Source organism: Penicillium cataractarum (genome assembly GCF_028827025.1).
Source record: "Penicillium cataractarum strain IBT 29864 chromosome Unknown utg000009l, whole genome shotgun sequence".
Classification (NCBI taxonomy): Eukaryota; Fungi; Ascomycota; class Eurotiomycetes; order Eurotiales; family Aspergillaceae; genus Penicillium; species Penicillium cataractarum.
The window spans coordinates 339,857-358,809 of NW_026622745.1; the positions used below are offsets into that span (position 1 = coordinate 339,857).

Here is an 18,953-nt window from a genome sequence, read left to right on the forward strand (position 1 = left end):
CGGGACGTTTCTCTTGCTACTTTACTTACTCTTCAGCCCCTTCAGGTCCTTCCACCTGAACGCGCTGAAGGCAGTTTGGTAAGCTCGGGCTATTTGGTATGGTATCCGTATAGTAACTCGTAGTACCCATTATTCCAGGTTACACCACCTGCGGACAGCTCAGCCTGCTTCGCCCACAAAAGTTATATCTAAGATTGTCTCTTTCAATTAATCAACTCATTTTATCCAATCAGATGATTCCGGTAGCCCTTCCCGTCTAATATGCACCGCTCGTCCCAAAGTAGCAGAACCTGAGAGTTATGAGCCCAAATTACATAAGGGTTTATTATCTAACTCACCGATCTGCTTCCTACTTACGCGCGATTCAGCGCCTTCTAGCGTCGGAAATCCACCATCTCTAGGGCCGGCCAGCCGCAGGGATTACCTCTCAGAGACGCTTCTGATGACTCGACCCAATTGACCTCGACTACTCGGTCGTTTGGTTATGAGTCCTCCCGTTTACACCTGCATAGATTGCTCTGCAGGTTTGATGGCTCTTTCCAGGACCGACGCTGTTCTTTGTCTTACAGACCTATTTAGGTCTCTCTCTTCTTCTTTTCCTTCTTCTTCTCTAGATCATCTTCATCATAGTCTAGATAGAGACATTGACTCAGATTCCCCTTCTTTTCTGCTTCCTTTGCGCAGGTGTCGATGACACCATCAGCTTCCCATGTCCGATTTTGCTTATATCATAGAAAAAACATGAGTACTGACGAGTAAAGGCTACGGTTTTATAAGTCAGATACTGGACTTATCCTTCGGGAGAAAGCCTACGAGAGACGATAGATCGGGTAAATATATCCGGTTGTACAAGGTCGGAGTAAAGGTCTAGGAGTTTTTTTCATTGGACGCCGTGGCATTCATTTCAAACCCATATATACTTCGTGATCTCCTGCATGCTGCTAGCAAGTTCACGCGCAGTTTGCGGGGTCGTGTTGTCGGTGAGTTGCTTGAGCTCACCAGAGATACCGGTTGACGACCCTGGTAGGTACCAAGAGGTGATGCGTCGCAGGTGTTTCGGCGCCAGGTTGGTCAACCTGAGATGCGCACTTTTGGCTGACAAGCCCGGATCGTGGATTAATTTAGGATCTCTTACCGAGCTATCTCGTCCAGTGCTACTTAACGGCGCTGCAGGGCATAGAGCTAACACTATATTGAAATATAGAGGTCTATTCAAGAACATACCATTACTTGAAAACTTCAAATCTGACTGTCTTGTAAAATCACTCCTTGGATCCAGAGTGTTGAGTCTTAGAAATCCACGCCCCATGGTTTCTTGCCTGTATCTACCAGATAGGCCGCCGCTTCCACCCCGAGAATAATACTATAAATAAAGAGCGAATGTCTCAAACGTCGTTCTGTGCATCACATCTTAAATGGAGAGGTAGTTCGCGCAGCGAGAAATTCCAAGCTGCTCAACCAGGAATTCGTTGACAAACTGGCACTTGGGATCCTGGCGCTGTTGGATAGCCAAGAACTCGGGCAGCTTCGGGAATTTCTCCAGAGCGTAGGTAGCATTTGCAGGGTTCATCTTGTTCCAGTGGGGCCGAACGTTGTATTTTTCACCAAACATAGAAAGGAATTCGTAGCCTAACTCCTGGTTCTGCCAAAGAGTTGTAAAGTTGTTGTAGGTTTGGATCCAGTCAATCTCGATGATTGCAAAAACACCACTGAGGTCAGGGCTAAGATTGTAGGTATTGACAGGGGACATGTAAGCATCATCACCCTTGAGAGAACGGTGTTGAATTACCATCATGTTGTTATAGGGAGCCTTCATTCGGGGAGTTTGGGATTGTTGATAAGTAATATAATCTGCGGTAGCTTCGGCGTAGTACTCGATTGGAAGAAAGTGCTCGATCTCAGCATAGAACTCTCGGTCGCAGACGCCTTGGGGAGGACATGACGCGGCGTCAATGGCTTCGTCGTAGCAGACGTACTCCTTCTTGCAGTCACCACAACCATTGGCACAGTAGTTGAGAGTGCAGTTGCGAACGCCAGTATAGTTTGTCGGCTCCCAATAGGAGTAGAAGTAAGTAGGTTCAAGGTCCCAGTCCTGAAGGGCCTCGTTCCAGTCGAAGTGAGGACCCCAAACAGTCACGCGGTCGTGGTCGTTGTACAGCTGAGCAAGCTGTTTACCCATCAGCGTGTAGTCGGAGGTAGCATTCATAACCTTGGTGGTCTTCTTCAGGAGGAGTGTAGGTTGGACCTTAATAGTCATCTCTGTGATGAGACCGAGGGCACCAAGGCTGATACGGAAAGCCTTCAGTTCTTCTGGGTTGCTCGTCTCGTTGAGAATACGGAGGTTGCCCTGCGCGTCCAAAACACGGAGTCCAATAATCTGACTGGCGATATTACCAATGATGGAACCAGAGCCGTGGGTACCGGTGGAAGCTGCACCCACGAAATTCTGAACACGCTCAACACCGAGGTTCGCAAAAGACAAATTGTTGGCCTTGAGCTCTTCGGTGAGGTCATAAACATCCCAGCCAGCACCGAAAGTGACAGTCATATTCTTTTTATCGATGTTGAGTCCCTTCAAATTGGTCATGGACACGATGTAAGAGGGCTTCTCAGTAAGAGAATTGTCTACACAGGTGGTGAGGTTACCGAATCCATGACCATTTCCAACAACTTTGATGTGGGATCCCTTGGGATACTGATTCTTAAGGAAGTTGGCAACGGCAGCCTCGTTGTGGGGGGCAATGTAAGCGTCAGACTCGCAAGTAACCTCATATTGCCAGTTAAACCAGCGGTAGGAGGAGCCAAAAGCTGCGTGCAGCAGCACCAACAGCAGAGCCAGCTTCGGGCTAACCATTTCGGAAACTATGTAAGATGAAAATTCAGCACACCATTTGACACGAGAAGCCGGATGGGAATCTCACTAGATTTCTCGACAGAGTTACCTTCTCCTTAGGAATGTCTGACAAGAGGAACCCTCACAGGAGTAAACTTTGAAGGAGCTTTGTTCTTACTGAAAGATCAAGTTCGGAAGGAGATCGAAGAGCAAAGGTAGGGATATATATTCTCAAATTTCCCACCCTTCAGACATTTCAGGAATGTCATTAACCAATGGATTCTCGTTACAATAACACGCCTAAATATACGACATTCTCCTCGTGGGTTTCCATGCCGAATTGTGCTCAACCCTCGTATAATTCGGCATCCCAAACATGATTTCTACTAATCTTCGGGACACACTGAGCGAATAGGTTGACCGGATTGATAATTTGGACTGATCCAGCCGTCTCACTGAGTGTTTATTCAGAATAGAAATGGCCGTATCTTGAGCGATAGCCGTCCGTCGGTGTGTTCTTTTGTCCATCACGATGATCTCAATTCATGAAAGATTGACTTTACTTGGCAAATACGACTGGGTTCACCCAAAGCCACCCCTGGTGAAATTGGGACTTGTGACCTTCCACTTTTGGCAATATGCCGAACACAGTTTATGGCCCAAGAGACATATTGCACATCCACTTTCAGTTCTCACGTCAACCCGATCCTCCGTCCCGCCACGCATCGGCTTAGCAGTTTAACAGAATTCTACGAAAGTTTAAAACATCTTAATACCATTGCTCCAGTCACTCCACCCTTTGATCTGACGCACCTTGATTGCATCAATTGAATTGGCCTCGATGGGGGAGCTGGGTCAAAAAAAATGCAAGCAATAGCAGATCCTTGGCAAGTTACCAGTCCGAGAGGCCTTTGGGGTGGGCAAACACAAACTTGATATATCGCTTATGTTATAGATGAAAATATGATGATATAGGATGAGCCGTGCAGAAAGAGTAATTTTATTAAAATTCGGTGTTCGGTGCCGAATTGCACTCAACCCTCGTATAACTCGGCATCCCGAACATGATTTCTACTAATCTTCGGGACACACTGAGCGAATAGGTTGACCGGATTGATAATTTGGACCGATCCAGCCTATATCACTGATTGCTTATCTGGAATACTCACCGCACATGGCCAAGTGGCAAAGCCAGGATTTAGAACGCGCTCAGACCTGAACTTTTATCACATATCGGCAGGGGGTAATGTAAACGGGAACCAGCCATTAACCCACGAGGGAATTTGACCCACTACGGCCCGCAGTTTAGCAATCCCTCCTGCCCCCATCTGGGAATTTATACTTCAAGCTGCATGCTTTGATAAAGTTAGCAAATAGCAGAGATGACTAATTAATTTCTTCAGCTTAAGAGACAAGGGGTCCGAATATAGTTTTCCCACCACGAAATCGGTTGACTTCAGACGCCCTGTCGCCCGTTATTTTCCAAGACCAAAGTCCCGGTGAGGAAAGTGGCAACTTGGTTTTCTTCCTGGCTGGGTGCCAAGGTGCATTGGACTTTGTCGATCAGTCTAGGTCCTGAAGATTACATCTGTTGATGGTACATACATTGATAGTTACTCTGGTCATTACGCTCATCACTCTTGGGTAGCCCACAACTTCGTTATCCATGGCGAATCAAGCCGCTAACCTACCATCCTTCACGCGCAGCCTTTATTTAGGAGTTTCGTACACAGCCGTCAAGATCCCACGTGTACCGCCTCTGCTAGGAGGGACATTGGTATGAAAATAATGGCGTGATAATATCCCGGAAACTTCTTGGCTTAACGCTATCTGATAATCTTCTGAAATGTAGGCAGAAACCCGTATATTCATAGTCAGTCACGGAGGAAAGTATATATATTACAGGCATCCGATGGGTCGACAGGAATTTTTTCAGCTCGGCAACCATTATTTTAATTTCCTTCCATTTCATCTCTCCTCTGATCTCTTGTTGAGATTGTCCTTCGAGATGAAGTTCGTCGTCCTCACCTCCACCCTCGCCTCCATAGCTGTGGCCCAGGCTTACACCGCCGCCGAGTAGCTTAATGTCCAGGCTAGCCTACTCTCCGACACCAAGATAGTTGCTGGAAGAACCGTTGACTATATCATCGCTAGAGGTGATCTAACTGGTCTTACCGTTGCCGCTAAACTGACCGAGAACCCGAACATTAACGTTCTCGTTATCGAGAAGGGATTTTACGAGTTAAATAATAGGCTAATTATCGAGAACCGTAACGACTACGGACTGATTTTCGGTAGCTAGGTGGACTAGAACTACTTCACTGTTCCTTAGGTTATTAATAACCGTACCCTAGATATTATGGCTAGAAAGGGCCTTAGTGGTTCTACCTTAGTTAACGGTAACTCTTAGACTCGTCCGGATAAGGTCTAGATTGATTCCTAGGAGACCGTCTTTAGTAACCCTAGTTAGAACTAGGATAACCTATATAATTATACAAAGAAGGCTAAGCTCGCCCACTACCCTACTCTAGCCGAGATTACTACCGGTTACTCCTTTAACGCTTCCTACTACGGGTTTAACGGAAACGTCTACGCTAGGCCCTATAATAACGGCCGTGTTACGGACCTCAAGAGGCGCGGGGGCCGCAGTTATTTGAGGACAACGGAGGGCTAATCATCCCACGGACGCTAAGGATTAGCGTTGTCACGTGCGTTTCGGTATACTTAGGCGAGCCCCGGCAGGGCCCTAAGGCAGACACTCTAGGCGGAAGCCAGAAACGGCCTACGGCTAACCGTCACAACTAATACCCGCTTACTCCATGAGACGGTTAGCGCGACGCAGGAAACGGCCACCATTTTACTAACACCCAGATTACACCACAAGTGCAAGGACCCGGTAAAACCACACGTGACGCCAAGGATATACTCCCAGCGTGACTCCAAGGAGTAGGCGATGGGGTATACGGTGACTCTAGATCTACTCCTAGGGAGTAGGTCGGGAGTAGAAAGGGCTAGATATATAAGGACACTCATTTCGCATTATGTATTTAGTTCCTCGCGATCAATCATTCAAGTTACTAGGGTAGCACCTTTTATACATTGTTACTTGGTTACTACCTTTAGTACTTTGCACTTCACAGTTCACCTTCAAGACAACCCAACCTACAAGTAGGGGATTCACTCAGTGGTAACACTTAGTGATTGACTTACTTGGCGCGCACTTCTGGCACGTTCTGCAAGATACTCAACAGGATCCATCCCGCAGTAAGGCCTCGCGAGGCAACGGTACGATTGAGAGATACTCTTGGAATCCGAAGTCAGGATTTAGGCAAGTATAACCCGTCGAGCAACCTAACTTCACAGTGACCAGTCGGCTACGCGTAACAGGCCGGCCTTACTCTATCCTTATAAAGGCCCTTATTAATACTACCGTAGCCATATATATTCCTCCCGAGGTTAACTTTCTCTACGGTTATCCACGCGGCGTCTCTATGATCTATAATAATTTATTACCCGACTAGTGTTATGATATCCTGATATTGAGGTTATTCGCAGACTAATGCCCCAGGCCGCACGAGGCCCGGGCGTTCTGCCAAGAGGGTGCCGACCCGGCGGTCAGTCGACAGCTCCTCGGTGGCGTATCTAAAGGGCTACCCTGTCGGTAGGCCACGTTGGCTGGTTACACAACCTTTCAGCTCATGCACGCTCATACCGTGGTTACCCCTCTTCTAGTTCCCTGTTTTGTATGAGAGACTGTATATGAAATTTGGGACCTTGAGGAGTAGGTTCAGACTCCTCAAGAAACAGTCTTGCCACGAATTTCACTAGGTGCTTCCAACCTTACCTGATCAACAGGTTTTCTACCCTGCAAGTAGTTATCTTTACAACTAGACCCGTGCCGATACTATACGCGAGTAGCTTCTTCTAAACTAATAGCGACCTTACGTTCTTATAGGCTAGATCGTTAGAAAGGTCCTTTTAACTAGACTATAGCCGGTCTAAAGGTTATTAGTGTTAACTTTAGTATAAATAAGGCCGTTAACTTTAATATCTATACTAAGCACGAGGTCCTCTTAGCCGCTAGCTCTATCGTCTCTCCGTTGATCCTCGAGTACTCTAGTATTAGTATTAAGTGTCGGACTCTAGGCGGTGACCATAAAGTCGTGGTTATACACACAAGAAGATAGTGTGCATAAAGGTGGGTAAATACTCAATGTAGTGTCTAAATACACGGTTATGAGTCTATCGGTCGTGCGCACTTCTATGAAGGAGAAGTACCACGATTATGGAAGAGTACCGCCGATCTAGAAGAGAGATCAAAAGGGATGATAAACTTGATTCAATTTAGCTAGGAAACAGGGCGGTATTTATATCATAGAAACATGGCAAAAGATCACATGAAATAGTAAGAAAGTGGAGTGTTGAATAGTCTCCTGCCTAGGTAGGCAATTCAATGCGAGTATGCAATTCAATGCAAGATCGTTAAGGATCAATTCGATAGATCTTATAGAGAGATGATCTAGATGTAGAGAGGGGTTACATGAGTGGGTCCTTCGTCATGTGACCCCATAAAATCCACATGTTGGCATTAAGTCTATCCTTAAGTAGTTTAATATTACCTAGCTCGTTAAGCTCCCCGCCCTCTTAATATATAGGACTAGATAACTACTACTATCTGTGCCTATACGAAGGCCTTAGCCGCTAGTTAAGGTTAGGCAGTATACTTCGCTAACTTTACTAAGGTGACTATACCCCTATTACTATCAAGTTACTAAATAGTAAGCTTAATTAGTAGGCTAATAAGACCATTACCCGCGGTAGTTTCTATAGTATCACTACTCTTAAGATTTAGTATAAGAACTACCGTAACTAGCTCCTTAATAAGGATATTACTTATACCGAGTTCTTTATAGACACAAACGGTAAGATTAATTTTAACTTATAGGATCTTATTCCGTTCACCCGCGGCTCCGTCTATATTACTAACGCTGATCCCTATCTCTAGTTATTTAATAACGATCCCTAGTTCTTACTAAACGAGCTTAACCTTCTTAGTTAGGCCGCTACCGTAATACTTACTCGTAAGCTCCAGAATAGCGGCGAAATATCGAACTACTTTAATAGCGAGGACATCCCCGGTACCGACCTCCTACCCTATAACGCTACCCTCGATAGCTAGGTTAACTACGTCAAGCAGAACTACCGTGCTAACTGGCACGCTATCTCCACATGTTCTATGGTATCTAAGGAGCTTGGTGGTGTTATTGACCCTACCGCTAAGGTCTCCGGTACCTTAGGGCTTCGTGTTATCGACGGGTCTGTTTCGCCTACCCAGGTGTCTTCCCATGTCATGACTATTTGCTATGGCCTTGAAGATTGCAGATGCAATCCTGGCTGACTATAAGTCCTAAGAGGTGCCTTTCAATGACAACATCTGGTGCTATACCTTCTTGTGTTACATAACTACTTTTATAATTTCCCCGATTCTCAATCGCTAGTGTCTTGTCTCTCGCTTTCCACTTTTTGATTCTGCAATCAATTCATCAAGTAAATCTTTACTAATTAGTTCCCTTAGCAAGACTTCTCCACCCAAATCCGTACAATTCAAACCTGTTTTTAGCTTGCTCTCACCGTAGGAGTATGTACACTGGCCGTGAGAAGCCTTAGTCTATTATCATCCTTTCACTCTGTCCCGACCTGTGTCACCTTAGTATAGTATGGCCTGGAGACTAGTAAAGGTGAAGGGTAGATTGATCTAATCTTTTTTCGCTTGACCATCACGGCGCACCCTATCAAAACCCTCATCGGCTTGGTGTTTGCGTATAGCCGGCTAAGGAAATAGAAATTCGCGGGCCCAGGAAAGGTTAACTCATAGTTTCCCTTTACTATAAATCATCATTTGTCAAGCCCTTCTTAAGTCGCCAAGTACAATCCTACAGATCAAAGCCTTGTCCCCAAGACCTCTTGATGAGCTATTAAGCATAAATCAAGATTTATGGGATTAGCGCCCTTCTTTCTCTGTCAGGCTGCCAATGGATTGAACTATTATATGAAGAATAAGCTAAGCTTCTGGTGTCTTGTATTAACTACATAAGTCTTCTATTATATAATTTAAAATGCACCTACATGTACGGAGTTGTAAGCAAACATGGATATCATCAGTTTGGAGTGTCCAGACTTCATAGAATTTTAAGTATATATATATTACTTCATAGCTAAATGGTCACGTACTTCAAATCCATTTGTGAGTGGAAGATACTGGCAACTTCTTCCTACTTAATTTCCTATCCCAGTTCTTGCCATCCGACCCGAGTGATGCTCACTCTACGGACTTGGTGGTGGAGAGTCTATGGACTTACTGCCTTGTGGAATGTGGCGCTGGCGCATAGTTCGTCCACTACCACTTCATCCTCGCATCAGTATACTGTCCCTACGTCAGCAACATGGGCTCTCGCTAGATCCTAAATATTCAAGATCTATAAGCTACTGATGCTCATACAGTCTGCCCTGGATATCGAGCAACTGACGTCAAGCAAACTGAATTCGGGTTGATCGCGTTCCTGTCCCTTGCTGGTAAGCCGTGCAGTGTGTATAGAACTGATATTGTGGCCTTCAACCTCACAGTGGAATACCAGGCCGCCGACCGATAGCATCTCGAGATCGTTCCATCCTATCAAGAAAAAGGGTTGGCCAAGAAAGAGCTGTTCCCTACCGTGAAATGGCCTGAATTGATCCACCTGGAGTCAGATGGGCGTCTGAATTCACCCGAATTGGTCAAAATTAACGACCTGGATTGACCGCTTGAATTGATCACTGGGAAAAGAGAGATTCCTAATTGAGAAAAGGTTAGGTCCTTCATGTTCGTATTAATTAAGTTACGATCTACAGAAACACATCCTTGAAAATCTCCCGCATATCTCCGAAGAGCATATTGTCCCCTAGTAGCGGGCGCACGTGGGACGCAGAAACCAAAAAGATCAAGGTAAAAACCAGGCGAAATTGAGGCGAAACTTGACGAGACCAACATCACTTCTCCAAATTTGCTTTCCACGGTACCAATAAAGCTCTCCGCGTTTGTAAAGTTCAAAAAAATGGATGAAGGTCGACGCACTGACACTATTCGCCAATGCTAGATAATTAATTCTCAAGGACGCACTCGGTGTGTTCGGACAGTCTATAAATATGTTCGATATCCCGGCCCAAATGCCCAATATTTGTCAAGGGATAACTGAAAATCCGCTCGGATTGTTGACAGTCACTTATAACTTTATTTTCCTCGGCTAATTCTCATAGTCCGCCTCCGATTAATGTGCGCCCCGCGTAACTGGGGGAATGCTCTTGGAGTACTCTCTGCGTTATGTGCTATTCCGCAGGCGCAGAGTGCCACTTTTTCAGCAACCTCTTACTCTTCGGCTCAGTTTACTATGCCTGCATGAGCAAACGACGCCGCCCCATCCGTGATCCCTAACATCAAGGACCCACACGCAGTGGATGCGCAGACAGTTTGCCCAGGATACATCGCTTCCAACGTCGAACAGACAAATTCTGGGTTTAAAGCCTCTCTTGCCCTTGCCGGCCCGGGATGCAATGTCTACGGTACAGATATCGAGGCTTTAAATCTCACTGTCGAATATCAGAATACACACCGATTGCATGTTGCCATCGTGCCCGCATATATTGCCGCAGAGAATGCAACCCGGTATATTATAACTGAAAGTGTACTGACCAGGCCGGGGATTGAGTAAGCTGACGTGATCTCAGACCTGGAGTTTTCCTGGACCAATGAGCCGAGTTTCGGATTTGACGTGACCAGGAAGTCAAACAAGGATGTTCTTTTCTCTACTAAGGGAACAGACCTCGTCTTTGAGAACCAGTTTGTTGAGTTCAAGAGTTCCCTACCCGAGAACTACAATCTTTATGGCCTGGGCGAGTCGATTCATGCATTCAGACTCGGAAACAACTACACCAAGACCTACTATGCGGCTGATGCTGGTGCTACTGTTGATATGTATGTGAAATATCCTATGATGTCCCCGAATCTTGCTAATACATATACAGCAACGTTTACGGCACACATCTCTTTTTCCTGGAGACCCGTTACTTTACGCCAGATGCTAACGGCAATCTCTCGCTGGTCACATCCAATGAGGCTGCTGAGGCTGCCCCCAATGCAAACTGTACATCTTTCTCTCACGGAGTGTACTCTCGCAACGCCCATGGACAGGATATCCTCATGCAGGAAGACAGCATCACTTACCGTGCTATTGGTGGCAGTATTGATCCCTACTTCTTCCCAGGCCCCAGTCAACCAGAGGTGACCAAGTCATACCTGAGGGCTGTTGGTCAAGGAGGCCGAGTCATCAGATTCTCTTGTGCGTGAATCCTGGTCCCGAGTGTTGACTTCTGTACCATGATGATCGAGGATGCTCTTCACAGTATGGTGTGCACCGTGTCTGGCTCTTCAATTAAGAGCGGTAGAAATACAGATTGAAAGAAATGATTTAAACAAGCCAAAACAAGCATGTGTGCTGGCTGTCGGCTGTTGCCGATCTTTAACAGAAGCTCGGTGGGAAGGTCAAGAAGAGGCAACTGATATAATGATTGATTATTGAAATGTTTAATACAGATTCAGACGGCTCAACTTTTACTTGGTGGATACCAGTTTGAAATATATCAGGTCTACTGTGGACAAAAGGAGATGAAAGAAGGTGGTTTAAATATTTCTCAAGCCATGGTTAAGGCTGGCATCCCGCTCATCCACTTTATTTGCACCTCCATACTGTAATCCGGACAGGAGTATCCTAGAGCGCGGAAGCTTTTCGAGGAGCAGAGCCTCGCTGTCTTGCAAATTCAACTTAAAAAAATCGCTTGTAATACTAAGTGATGCCGATGGATCCGGAGATCTTGGAGACTGGCTCACCAATTCCCAGTACTTCAAGAACCGTCCCCAGATTGAACCTTCCTTGAATATCTTCAATTGCCTAATCGTGGGAAGGGCACAGGCATGAGAAGCATAACCATTTAACCGTGCGGGGGCAGCAATTGATAATTCACCACAGAATAAAGATAGTAATATTTTGGTGGGTGGCTAGGTCAATCGGGGATTAGGTTATTGATCGTTAGGCCAGAGGGACGAGGTGTGAAGGGAGGCTGAATGGTGGAGACCGCTGCTGGAAGCTCCCAGCGTGTACTTATAATTCATCCATTGTCGCTCTCCATTTCAGCTGTTCGCGAAATCTTTCCCTAGGTCAAAATACGCAAAAGCGCCTTTTGCCAGCCTGGCCTACGCCCTAGCCGGTTTTCGGGTGAAGATTATTCAGGAAGGTGAACTGCCGCCTGAAGCCGCCTCGGGACACCTAGATAGCGCGGCGACTCGCCCAGCGCCAAACGATGGGCGCTAGGTGAGGACGGCCATACTTCCAGCTGTTGTATGTTTTGCGTTTTTTAGTTCAGATAGAAATTTATTCGTTGGGTTAGATGTTTTTGCCGCTTTACACTTCAGTCCCATCAGGCCGCTCACCTAAACACCCACAAAACCCCTCTATTCTTCACCCGAATAATCCCCTGAAGCAAGTGCCCGCGAACGCCGAGAAGAGGGAATTGAAACGTTGGCTGGGACCCAGAAGCCGGTTTTGGATCTTGGATCATGCTCCTTAAATTTTGATAAATGTAAGTTCCTCTGTTGGAGGAGCATGCTCCATAGGCCATGAGCCTCCTGCCAACATTGGTCCTGCGAAAAACAACAAACATTTAGGACGGAATCCCAATTTAAGTGATCACGTGAACCCCAACTCGTAATTTCAAACGGGTTATCCAGATAAGATCCTGGTTTTTCTCTATGGGAATTATTGTCAAATAACGATATTTACGTCCAAGATCATACCATATAGATCCTCGGCCGGCCGGCTGAAATTTAAAAGCAGAGGCCCGAGCAACCTAAGTCCTCCAGCAAGCCTCCGCGCTTAGCACCATGCTAGGACACGATCTGACGGTGGGTGTAGCTATTGGGTTGTCTTTTTTTTAGCTTGATGGTAGTCTCATCGTTTCTCACTGTCTTTTTTTTTATTTTCAATGGCAAATTTTTGATGACCGTAGGTGGAGCGTTTTAGTCTAAATAGACGAAAGTGAAACTGATTATTACGGCGAATCGAGATGAGAATAGATGTCTGTATTCGGTGCTACTAACAAATGAATCAAGTTTGGAGAAAAAGAGGAGAGAAGGAGAAGATGTGGGGTGAGAAATAGGTCCTTTTTATATCCCTCCTGCCTCAAGCGAACTTCCCGTTCGGCAGCGAACCAGGCATCCAAAGCAAACATCTGCACTTACCATTTGCCTAATCCGTCCTGGGAGTAAACCGTCCTGGGAGCCGCTCGTTCGTCGTACTAATAATCTCCCACAGCCAGGCAATGATAACGTCACGGCCGTAGGGAAAGATTAGAATGCTAATAGTAACTTGTCTAGTAGTTTGTCAAATGTCGTACTAGCGCCATTCAACCGGCTATCACTGCCACCCATGACAATCCTCCAAAACTCTGTCTCAGTAAGGGTATCCATAGGCCTATACCAGGCCGCGATGAGCGGTGTTTCACCCGTCGAATCTGTGGCCTCGGCATCGGCGCCCTTCGCGAGAAGCTCCGTGAAGACGGCTGTCTGTCCGTTTCTGGCGGCGTGAATGAGCGGCGTTTGACCCCATTGATCTTTAGCCTCAATAGCGGCACCGTTTGCGAGAAGCTGCGTGAGGACGGCCTGGTGTCCACGGACTGCGGCGTGCATGAGGGGTGTTCTACCAAAATCATTTTGAATTTCGATAGCGGCTCCCTTCGCGAGAAGTTGCATGATGATCGCCGTATGTCCGTTCAACGCGGCGTAGGCCAAAGGCGTGGTATTCGAGACATCCTTCGTATCAATAGTGGCGTCGTACGTGAACAGTTTGATAAATCTGGGTTGTGGGACGTGATTGGCAAGTAGCTGAGTGACCACTGCCGTGTGCCCTTTCTGGGCGGCATAGCTAAGTGGTGTTCTACCGCAACTATCCTTCAGATCTGGTTTATGAATACCAAGCAGGACTCGAACGGCCTCCTCTATCCCGAAGTACGACGTTAGATGAAGTTCAGTCATTGTCGGAAACATTTGACTGTACGCCTTATTATTATACTGGCTTTTGCGAGTCATCAGTGCTTGGGTTGACGCCTTCACTTGCGCGTGTTTCTTGAGAAATTCAGAACGCAATCTGGCAAAGCGGGGGCCGCTTGAGCATGGTAGCCCCAGTTGCGCGCAGCGTAATCGTAGAATGGATGTGACTGTAAACGTTTGTCGAACTCATCATCATTTCGACAGGCCCCGTTCTCAAAAGCTGAAAACGATAGGTAGGTAATGCAGGTGTTTGCGATATCGGCCTCAGCGTTCGGGAGCCAATGATTCCGTGTTCGCTCCAGATATTCCTGTGTAATGTAGTGGGCAAGCCCGATGATATTGCTCGCTTCGTCAACAGTGACCATGCCCGCGCATACCGAAATTATCTTGTCAATCTTTTCAAAACTACCCTCATCAATCTTGATATCCTTAGGCTTCACAGCGAGAGCCTGCAGAAGTTCTACTGTGGTGAGAGCTCTTCGGGCGCACGTGATCCATGACAGAGCTTTTGCAGCACGCTGTTGAAAGCTGGGTACTTGCTGGTTGATCCTCTCCATCGCTCCGTTATATACTTTATACAGAACATCCCGCTTGCTGTCCATATTCAACTCCGGGCTCTGCCTCTGGAGCTCTTTCAGAACACTCCGGACAGCCGTTAGCGTAGCCTGGCCCTTAAGCAACTTGAGGTAAGGCTGGGCTAAAAGGAACCTAAGGGTAATAAGTAAGGCCCTTTCTCTGAGTCGTGATATAGTAACTCACATTCCGTCAACAGCATCCGAGATTGTTGTCTTAATCTCATCTCGTAATTGATCGTCCTAGTCATCGGAACCACGTATCTCGCTCATTTGGCCTTCTATGTATCTCTCTATATCCCCTTTTTCTGCATGGACTTCTCGCCATACGCAGTGATTGAAATTTGCAGTGACTTTTGGATCAAACCTAGAGGTCATAAAAAGGTTGACCCTACACTTTTCCTAGAACTTGAAGAGCTCGGAAAGGAATCCCTTCCGGCAGTCACTAGATACTTGCCATTCGTCAAGCGCGTCGACGATGATAAAAACCTTTGAATACAGAAAGGCTACAGACTGAAGATTCTTTGACAGTTCATCCACTGACGGACGAGTTTGCTTTCTCTTGAAGGTGTCGTGAAGAGACCCGACTCCGTGTGGTAGACTGGATTGACCTTTACATAGCTGCTTGAGCAGACTTGCAAGGTGATCTTCCGTCTTCTGTTCATGCTGGGGCCTAAAGCTGCAATAAATATATGCGATGCCGGTATTCCTGTTCCGAAATGACGTTTGGAGATGGTCGATCACGATAGATGTGAGAATTGTCTTTCCGGCACCGGGAATCCCCGGGCAGAATAGCGACTGTTTTGCGTTATCTCTCCATGTTTTGAATTCTCTCGAGCCAAGAAGCCATTCCCCTGTTCCTTCTTGTCGGCGATTAAAGAAATAGCATTGCTGGGAAGCATAATCAACCTCTGTGAGCCAACGAAGAATTGGCTGATCTTTCTCGCTCTGTGGGTGATCTTTAGGATATTAGCACACTCTATATAAAACTTATATAAAATATTTCAATTCAAATATCCGTGAAATTCATTCTTAAGCATATCGAGTGTTGCGTGGACCCCCTAAGGCGACTTCAACTCCTTAAGTCGAGCCTGCAACGGACCCTTGTCCACGGACACTTTTGCGTCTTGACCTATTAACTCACACTCCTCAAGTGCAGCATCATGCAGTTCTCTAATATAGTCTCGCACCAGCTTCAAATTATGCCGGCCCTTGTCGTCTAGACCAAATTTGCATACTTCACTATGGTTTCCCTCAAGCTGCACAAAGCTTTCAATTGTGCCCGGCAAGTTGAATCGTGAACTCTTTCTTGGGACAGTCTGGGGGTGCGTCAGTACATCGAACAATTCAATAAACCAACCGATTTCACTCACAGTATCCTTCGATCCCCAGAAGGAAACAATTTTGTACTCCAGCAGTTGGTGCTTCCAATGTTCTTGCATAAGATCTGAGAAGATGCTCCCGTTCTTCTGGAATCCGAGAGACCTGGCAATATTGCTTGCCAGCCCCCCACGGCTGAGCAACCTGGCGTCGCCACCGTCGTGCGGTGTGGCAAAGAATGCCAATCCCTTTGTTGCATCCTTGATCGGCGTATACTTCGGGTTATTGTGCGCATTAATCAACGCCTGCTTGATCAGCAGACCACCCATGCTGTAGCCGAGAAGCAAGATTGGCCGGGGTTCTGTGTTCACTCGCTCTACCCGGATCTCTTCGAGCAATCCATTGGCCTTGTCAACAAAGGTGCCCTGGTCCTTGCCAAAGACCACTGTCGAGTTGTATTCGAAAAGAAAGATGCGCGATTCGGGAAACGTTCGCGGAAGGTCATCACGGAGCCAGAGGCGACCCTTCGGTCCTTTAGGCGTGCGCCATGTATCCCACGCGTGATCGGCATCCTTTTTGCTTCGAGGATTAAGGCCATGGACTGCGATGATGCTGCATATTGTAAGCAAAGCTGTCATTGAATAGGCACAACACTTACTCAATCTTGGCTGTATGGCCTAGAGTCGCTTCCTCTTTGGCGGGGTCAGGGTACAGTTGATGTAAACGCTGTATGCTGTGAGTAAGAGCTGCATGTTTGCCGGGACATACTGACCATGTTTATCGTAGAGTTGACCTGGGTTTCTTGCACGAACTGATGAAGGTTGAAGTGTGCTGTTCTTCTCAGGGAAAGAGAAATGTGGTAGACTCAAGGCTCATTTAGCTGAACTCGACGCTACGCGCCTTCTACCTCCGTTAGGCTTAGCCCCAGCTTCAGGAATAACAGCCCCTCGCCCCTCTATAGGCCACTAAGCTGCGGCTAAATTACAAGCGTAAAACGCTATCAGGATATGTTAGGTCTAAAATAGTTTAATGGTCATGGATAAGGTTACGACCTTGTAGCATCAGTCGCCGACTCGCCCCTTCTCCAAGTAACCTTACTAAATCTCTCCGGGCCGTGGACTCATGAACCTTCCCTGACCTCGCAGAAGTGGAAAAAAAATGAAGCACTATTGCGGCTCTTAGCTAGACTTTTATTACTATTAGGCAAAAGTCCAGGATTTTCCACTTCAGCAGTGGAAAATGGGAGTTTTGAACGAAGACCGTTATAATAAACTAACGAGAACATAATTGGAATATGTATTCTTTTTGGCAGAAAGGTATAGTCCCGACCACTTTGAGTATCGTGTAAATCTGTGTGGAAGAGCTGGATGTTTTTTTGAGCCACAGGCGCCTAGACTTTTCAACAGTAGTCATGGCCTCAGTATGGCCTCGCTTCCCCGAACAGCTCAAAAAGGACTGTTTTGCATGGCTGTAAGTCAGGAGATTTTGGCGCCAGTATTTAACTGCGCGAATCTACAAAATAGTTGACCGATCTATCAGACTTTTGCTACGAACAGAACACTAACTTATCAAAAATGTCCAGTACCTGCTGTCGCCCTCTGTGCGTGGCAGTGAACTGCCGCCTGAAGCCCGCCAGCATAGGGCAGCAAGACGCCCATGGCCAAATCGTGGGCGCAAGGTGACCGCAGCCATAGAATGGACGTTTCATTTTTTTTTATTTTCAATGATTAATCATTCTTGTTCTGTTTTTAGTATCTATTCTTCAAGATCTGTCAACCTAGGCCTCAGGCACCAATGAGGCATCAACTTGCTCGTCACATGCGAACCAACACGGGTAAATCGGTGCTTAACTTAAACTTTAAATGTAACCTTTCGGTATTGATCCACCTTTCAAACCCATAAAAATCGGATCGGGGAGATTGTTGCTCCGAGCGGCCCTCTTGACCAGAAGCTCAACTGCCTTTTATTCGGGGTCGCAGTCAATCATTAAGAGAAGTCCCGAGAAGAAAAAAAAATTCCACCAGTGTTCCCTTGGCCTAACGTCAAAAATGGCAGCATTCGTGGCAGCATTTGCCAACCCATTCAACTATATCGGCGGCGTCAGTTTCAGCCCAGAGACAGATATTCCAGACCTGATGGGGAAAGTTGCGCTAGTAACGGGTGGTATGTTAATTGGCCGCGCTTTTATGGTTAGCCACATCGACTCAACAATTCCCAGGAAATTCCGGCCTTGGTAAGGAAAGCATCCTCCAACTAGCCAAACACAATCCAAGCAAAATATTCCTTGCCGCTCGCTCAGAGTCTAAGGCTGTGGAGGCCATCGATTCTATCAAGTCATCAGTCGCGAACGATGTCGAGATTGTCTGGCTGCCTCTGGACTTGTCATCCACCGAGTCGATTCGCAGTGCTGGCGAGCAGTTCAAACCCCAATCCCAACGACTCGACATTCTAATTCTGAATGCTGGCGTCATGTCTCTTCCCTCGGGTGAGACAGAAATGGGCCACGAAATTCAACTTGGAACAAATCATACCGGCCATTTCCTCCTCACGAAGATGTTACTACCGACACTTCTCAAAACGGCCGAGGAACCTAACTCCGACGTCCGTATTGTGTCACTCGCTTCGGTTGGGCACAACCTTGCTCCGTGTTTTGACACGATTCTAGACCAAGAGAAACTCAAAAAAGTCAACACAAATGCTCGTTACGGAGCCTCAAAAGCCGCGAATATTCTTTTTGCTGCGGAACTCAGCCGCCGATACCCGTCCATAACCTCGGTATCTGTTCATCCTGGCATCATCTTGACAGATCTATACGACCCCTTGAACTCGCGCTCACCAGTCATCGCATTGGGCTCTAAGTCATTGCGAGTCTTTGGCTCTTCGATTTCTCAAGGCGCATACAATCAACTTTGGGCGGCCGCTGGCGCTCAAAAGAAAGATCTGGTTAATGGAGGATATTATGTCCCAGTGGGAAATTTGAAACATCACAATAAGTACGCACAAAGCGAGGAAATGGGGAGACGTTTGTGGGAGTGGTCTGAATTTGAAGCACAAAAATGGGGGTTTTGAGGTGCCTTCAGACTCGGTAATGTTA

At 46.6% G+C, this 18,953-nt stretch overlaps 6 protein-coding genes across 6 annotated transcripts; 3 read left to right on the top strand and 3 right to left on the bottom strand.

Moving 5' to 3' along the window:
• Window positions 1-904: 904 nt before the first annotated feature.
• On the bottom strand, window positions 905-1,309 carry N7496_010788 (uncharacterized protein; the record flags this gene model as incomplete). Its single annotated transcript, XM_056703701.1, has 2 exons — window positions 905-1,188; window positions 1,225-1,309. 2 exons carry the CDS (start codon window positions 1,307-1,309, stop codon window positions 905-907), a joined length of 369 nt encoding a protein of 122 aa, XP_056549661.1.
• Window positions 1,310-1,411: 102 nt separating this feature from the next.
• On the bottom strand, window positions 1,412-2,854 carry N7496_010789 (gulonolactone oxidase; the record flags this gene model as incomplete). Its single annotated transcript, XM_056703702.1, has 1 exon — window positions 1,412-2,854. The coding sequence occupies one exon, from the start codon at window positions 2,852-2,854 to the stop codon at window positions 1,412-1,414; it is 1,443 nt and encodes a 480-aa protein (XP_056549662.1).
• Window positions 2,855-4,841: 1,987 nt separating this feature from the next.
• On the top strand, window positions 4,842-5,135 carry N7496_010790 (uncharacterized protein; the record flags this gene model as incomplete). The annotated part of the gene is made up of 2 exons (XM_056703703.1): window positions 4,842-4,909; window positions 4,931-5,135. The coding sequence occupies 2 exons, from the start codon at window positions 4,842-4,844 to the stop codon at window positions 5,133-5,135; spliced, it is 273 nt and encodes a 90-aa protein (XP_056549663.1).
• A 5,387-nt stretch (window positions 5,136-10,522) lies between these two features.
• On the top strand, window positions 10,523-11,213 carry N7496_010791 (uncharacterized protein; the record flags this gene model as incomplete). Its single annotated transcript, XM_056703704.1, has 3 exons — window positions 10,523-10,532; window positions 10,595-10,841; window positions 10,892-11,213. 3 exons carry the CDS (start codon window positions 10,523-10,525, stop codon window positions 11,211-11,213), a joined length of 579 nt encoding a protein of 192 aa, XP_056549664.1.
• A 2,055-nt stretch (window positions 11,214-13,268) lies between these two features.
• Window positions 13,269-16,634, bottom strand: N7496_010792 (ankyrin repeat domain-containing protein; the record flags this gene model as incomplete). Its single annotated transcript, XM_056703705.1, has 8 exons — window positions 13,269-13,968; window positions 14,031-14,675; window positions 14,727-14,782; window positions 14,993-15,498; window positions 15,684-15,858; window positions 15,913-16,471; window positions 16,518-16,585; window positions 16,632-16,634. 8 exons carry the CDS (start codon window positions 16,632-16,634, stop codon window positions 13,269-13,271), a joined length of 2,712 nt encoding a protein of 903 aa, XP_056549665.1.
• A 1,273-nt stretch (window positions 16,635-17,907) lies between these two features.
• On the top strand, window positions 17,908-18,928 carry N7496_010793 (uncharacterized protein; the record flags this gene model as incomplete). The annotated part of the gene is made up of 2 exons (XM_056703706.1): window positions 17,908-18,022; window positions 18,078-18,928. The coding sequence occupies 2 exons, from the start codon at window positions 17,908-17,910 to the stop codon at window positions 18,926-18,928; spliced, it is 966 nt and encodes a 321-aa protein (XP_056549666.1).
• Window positions 18,929-18,953: the final 25 nt, after the last annotated feature.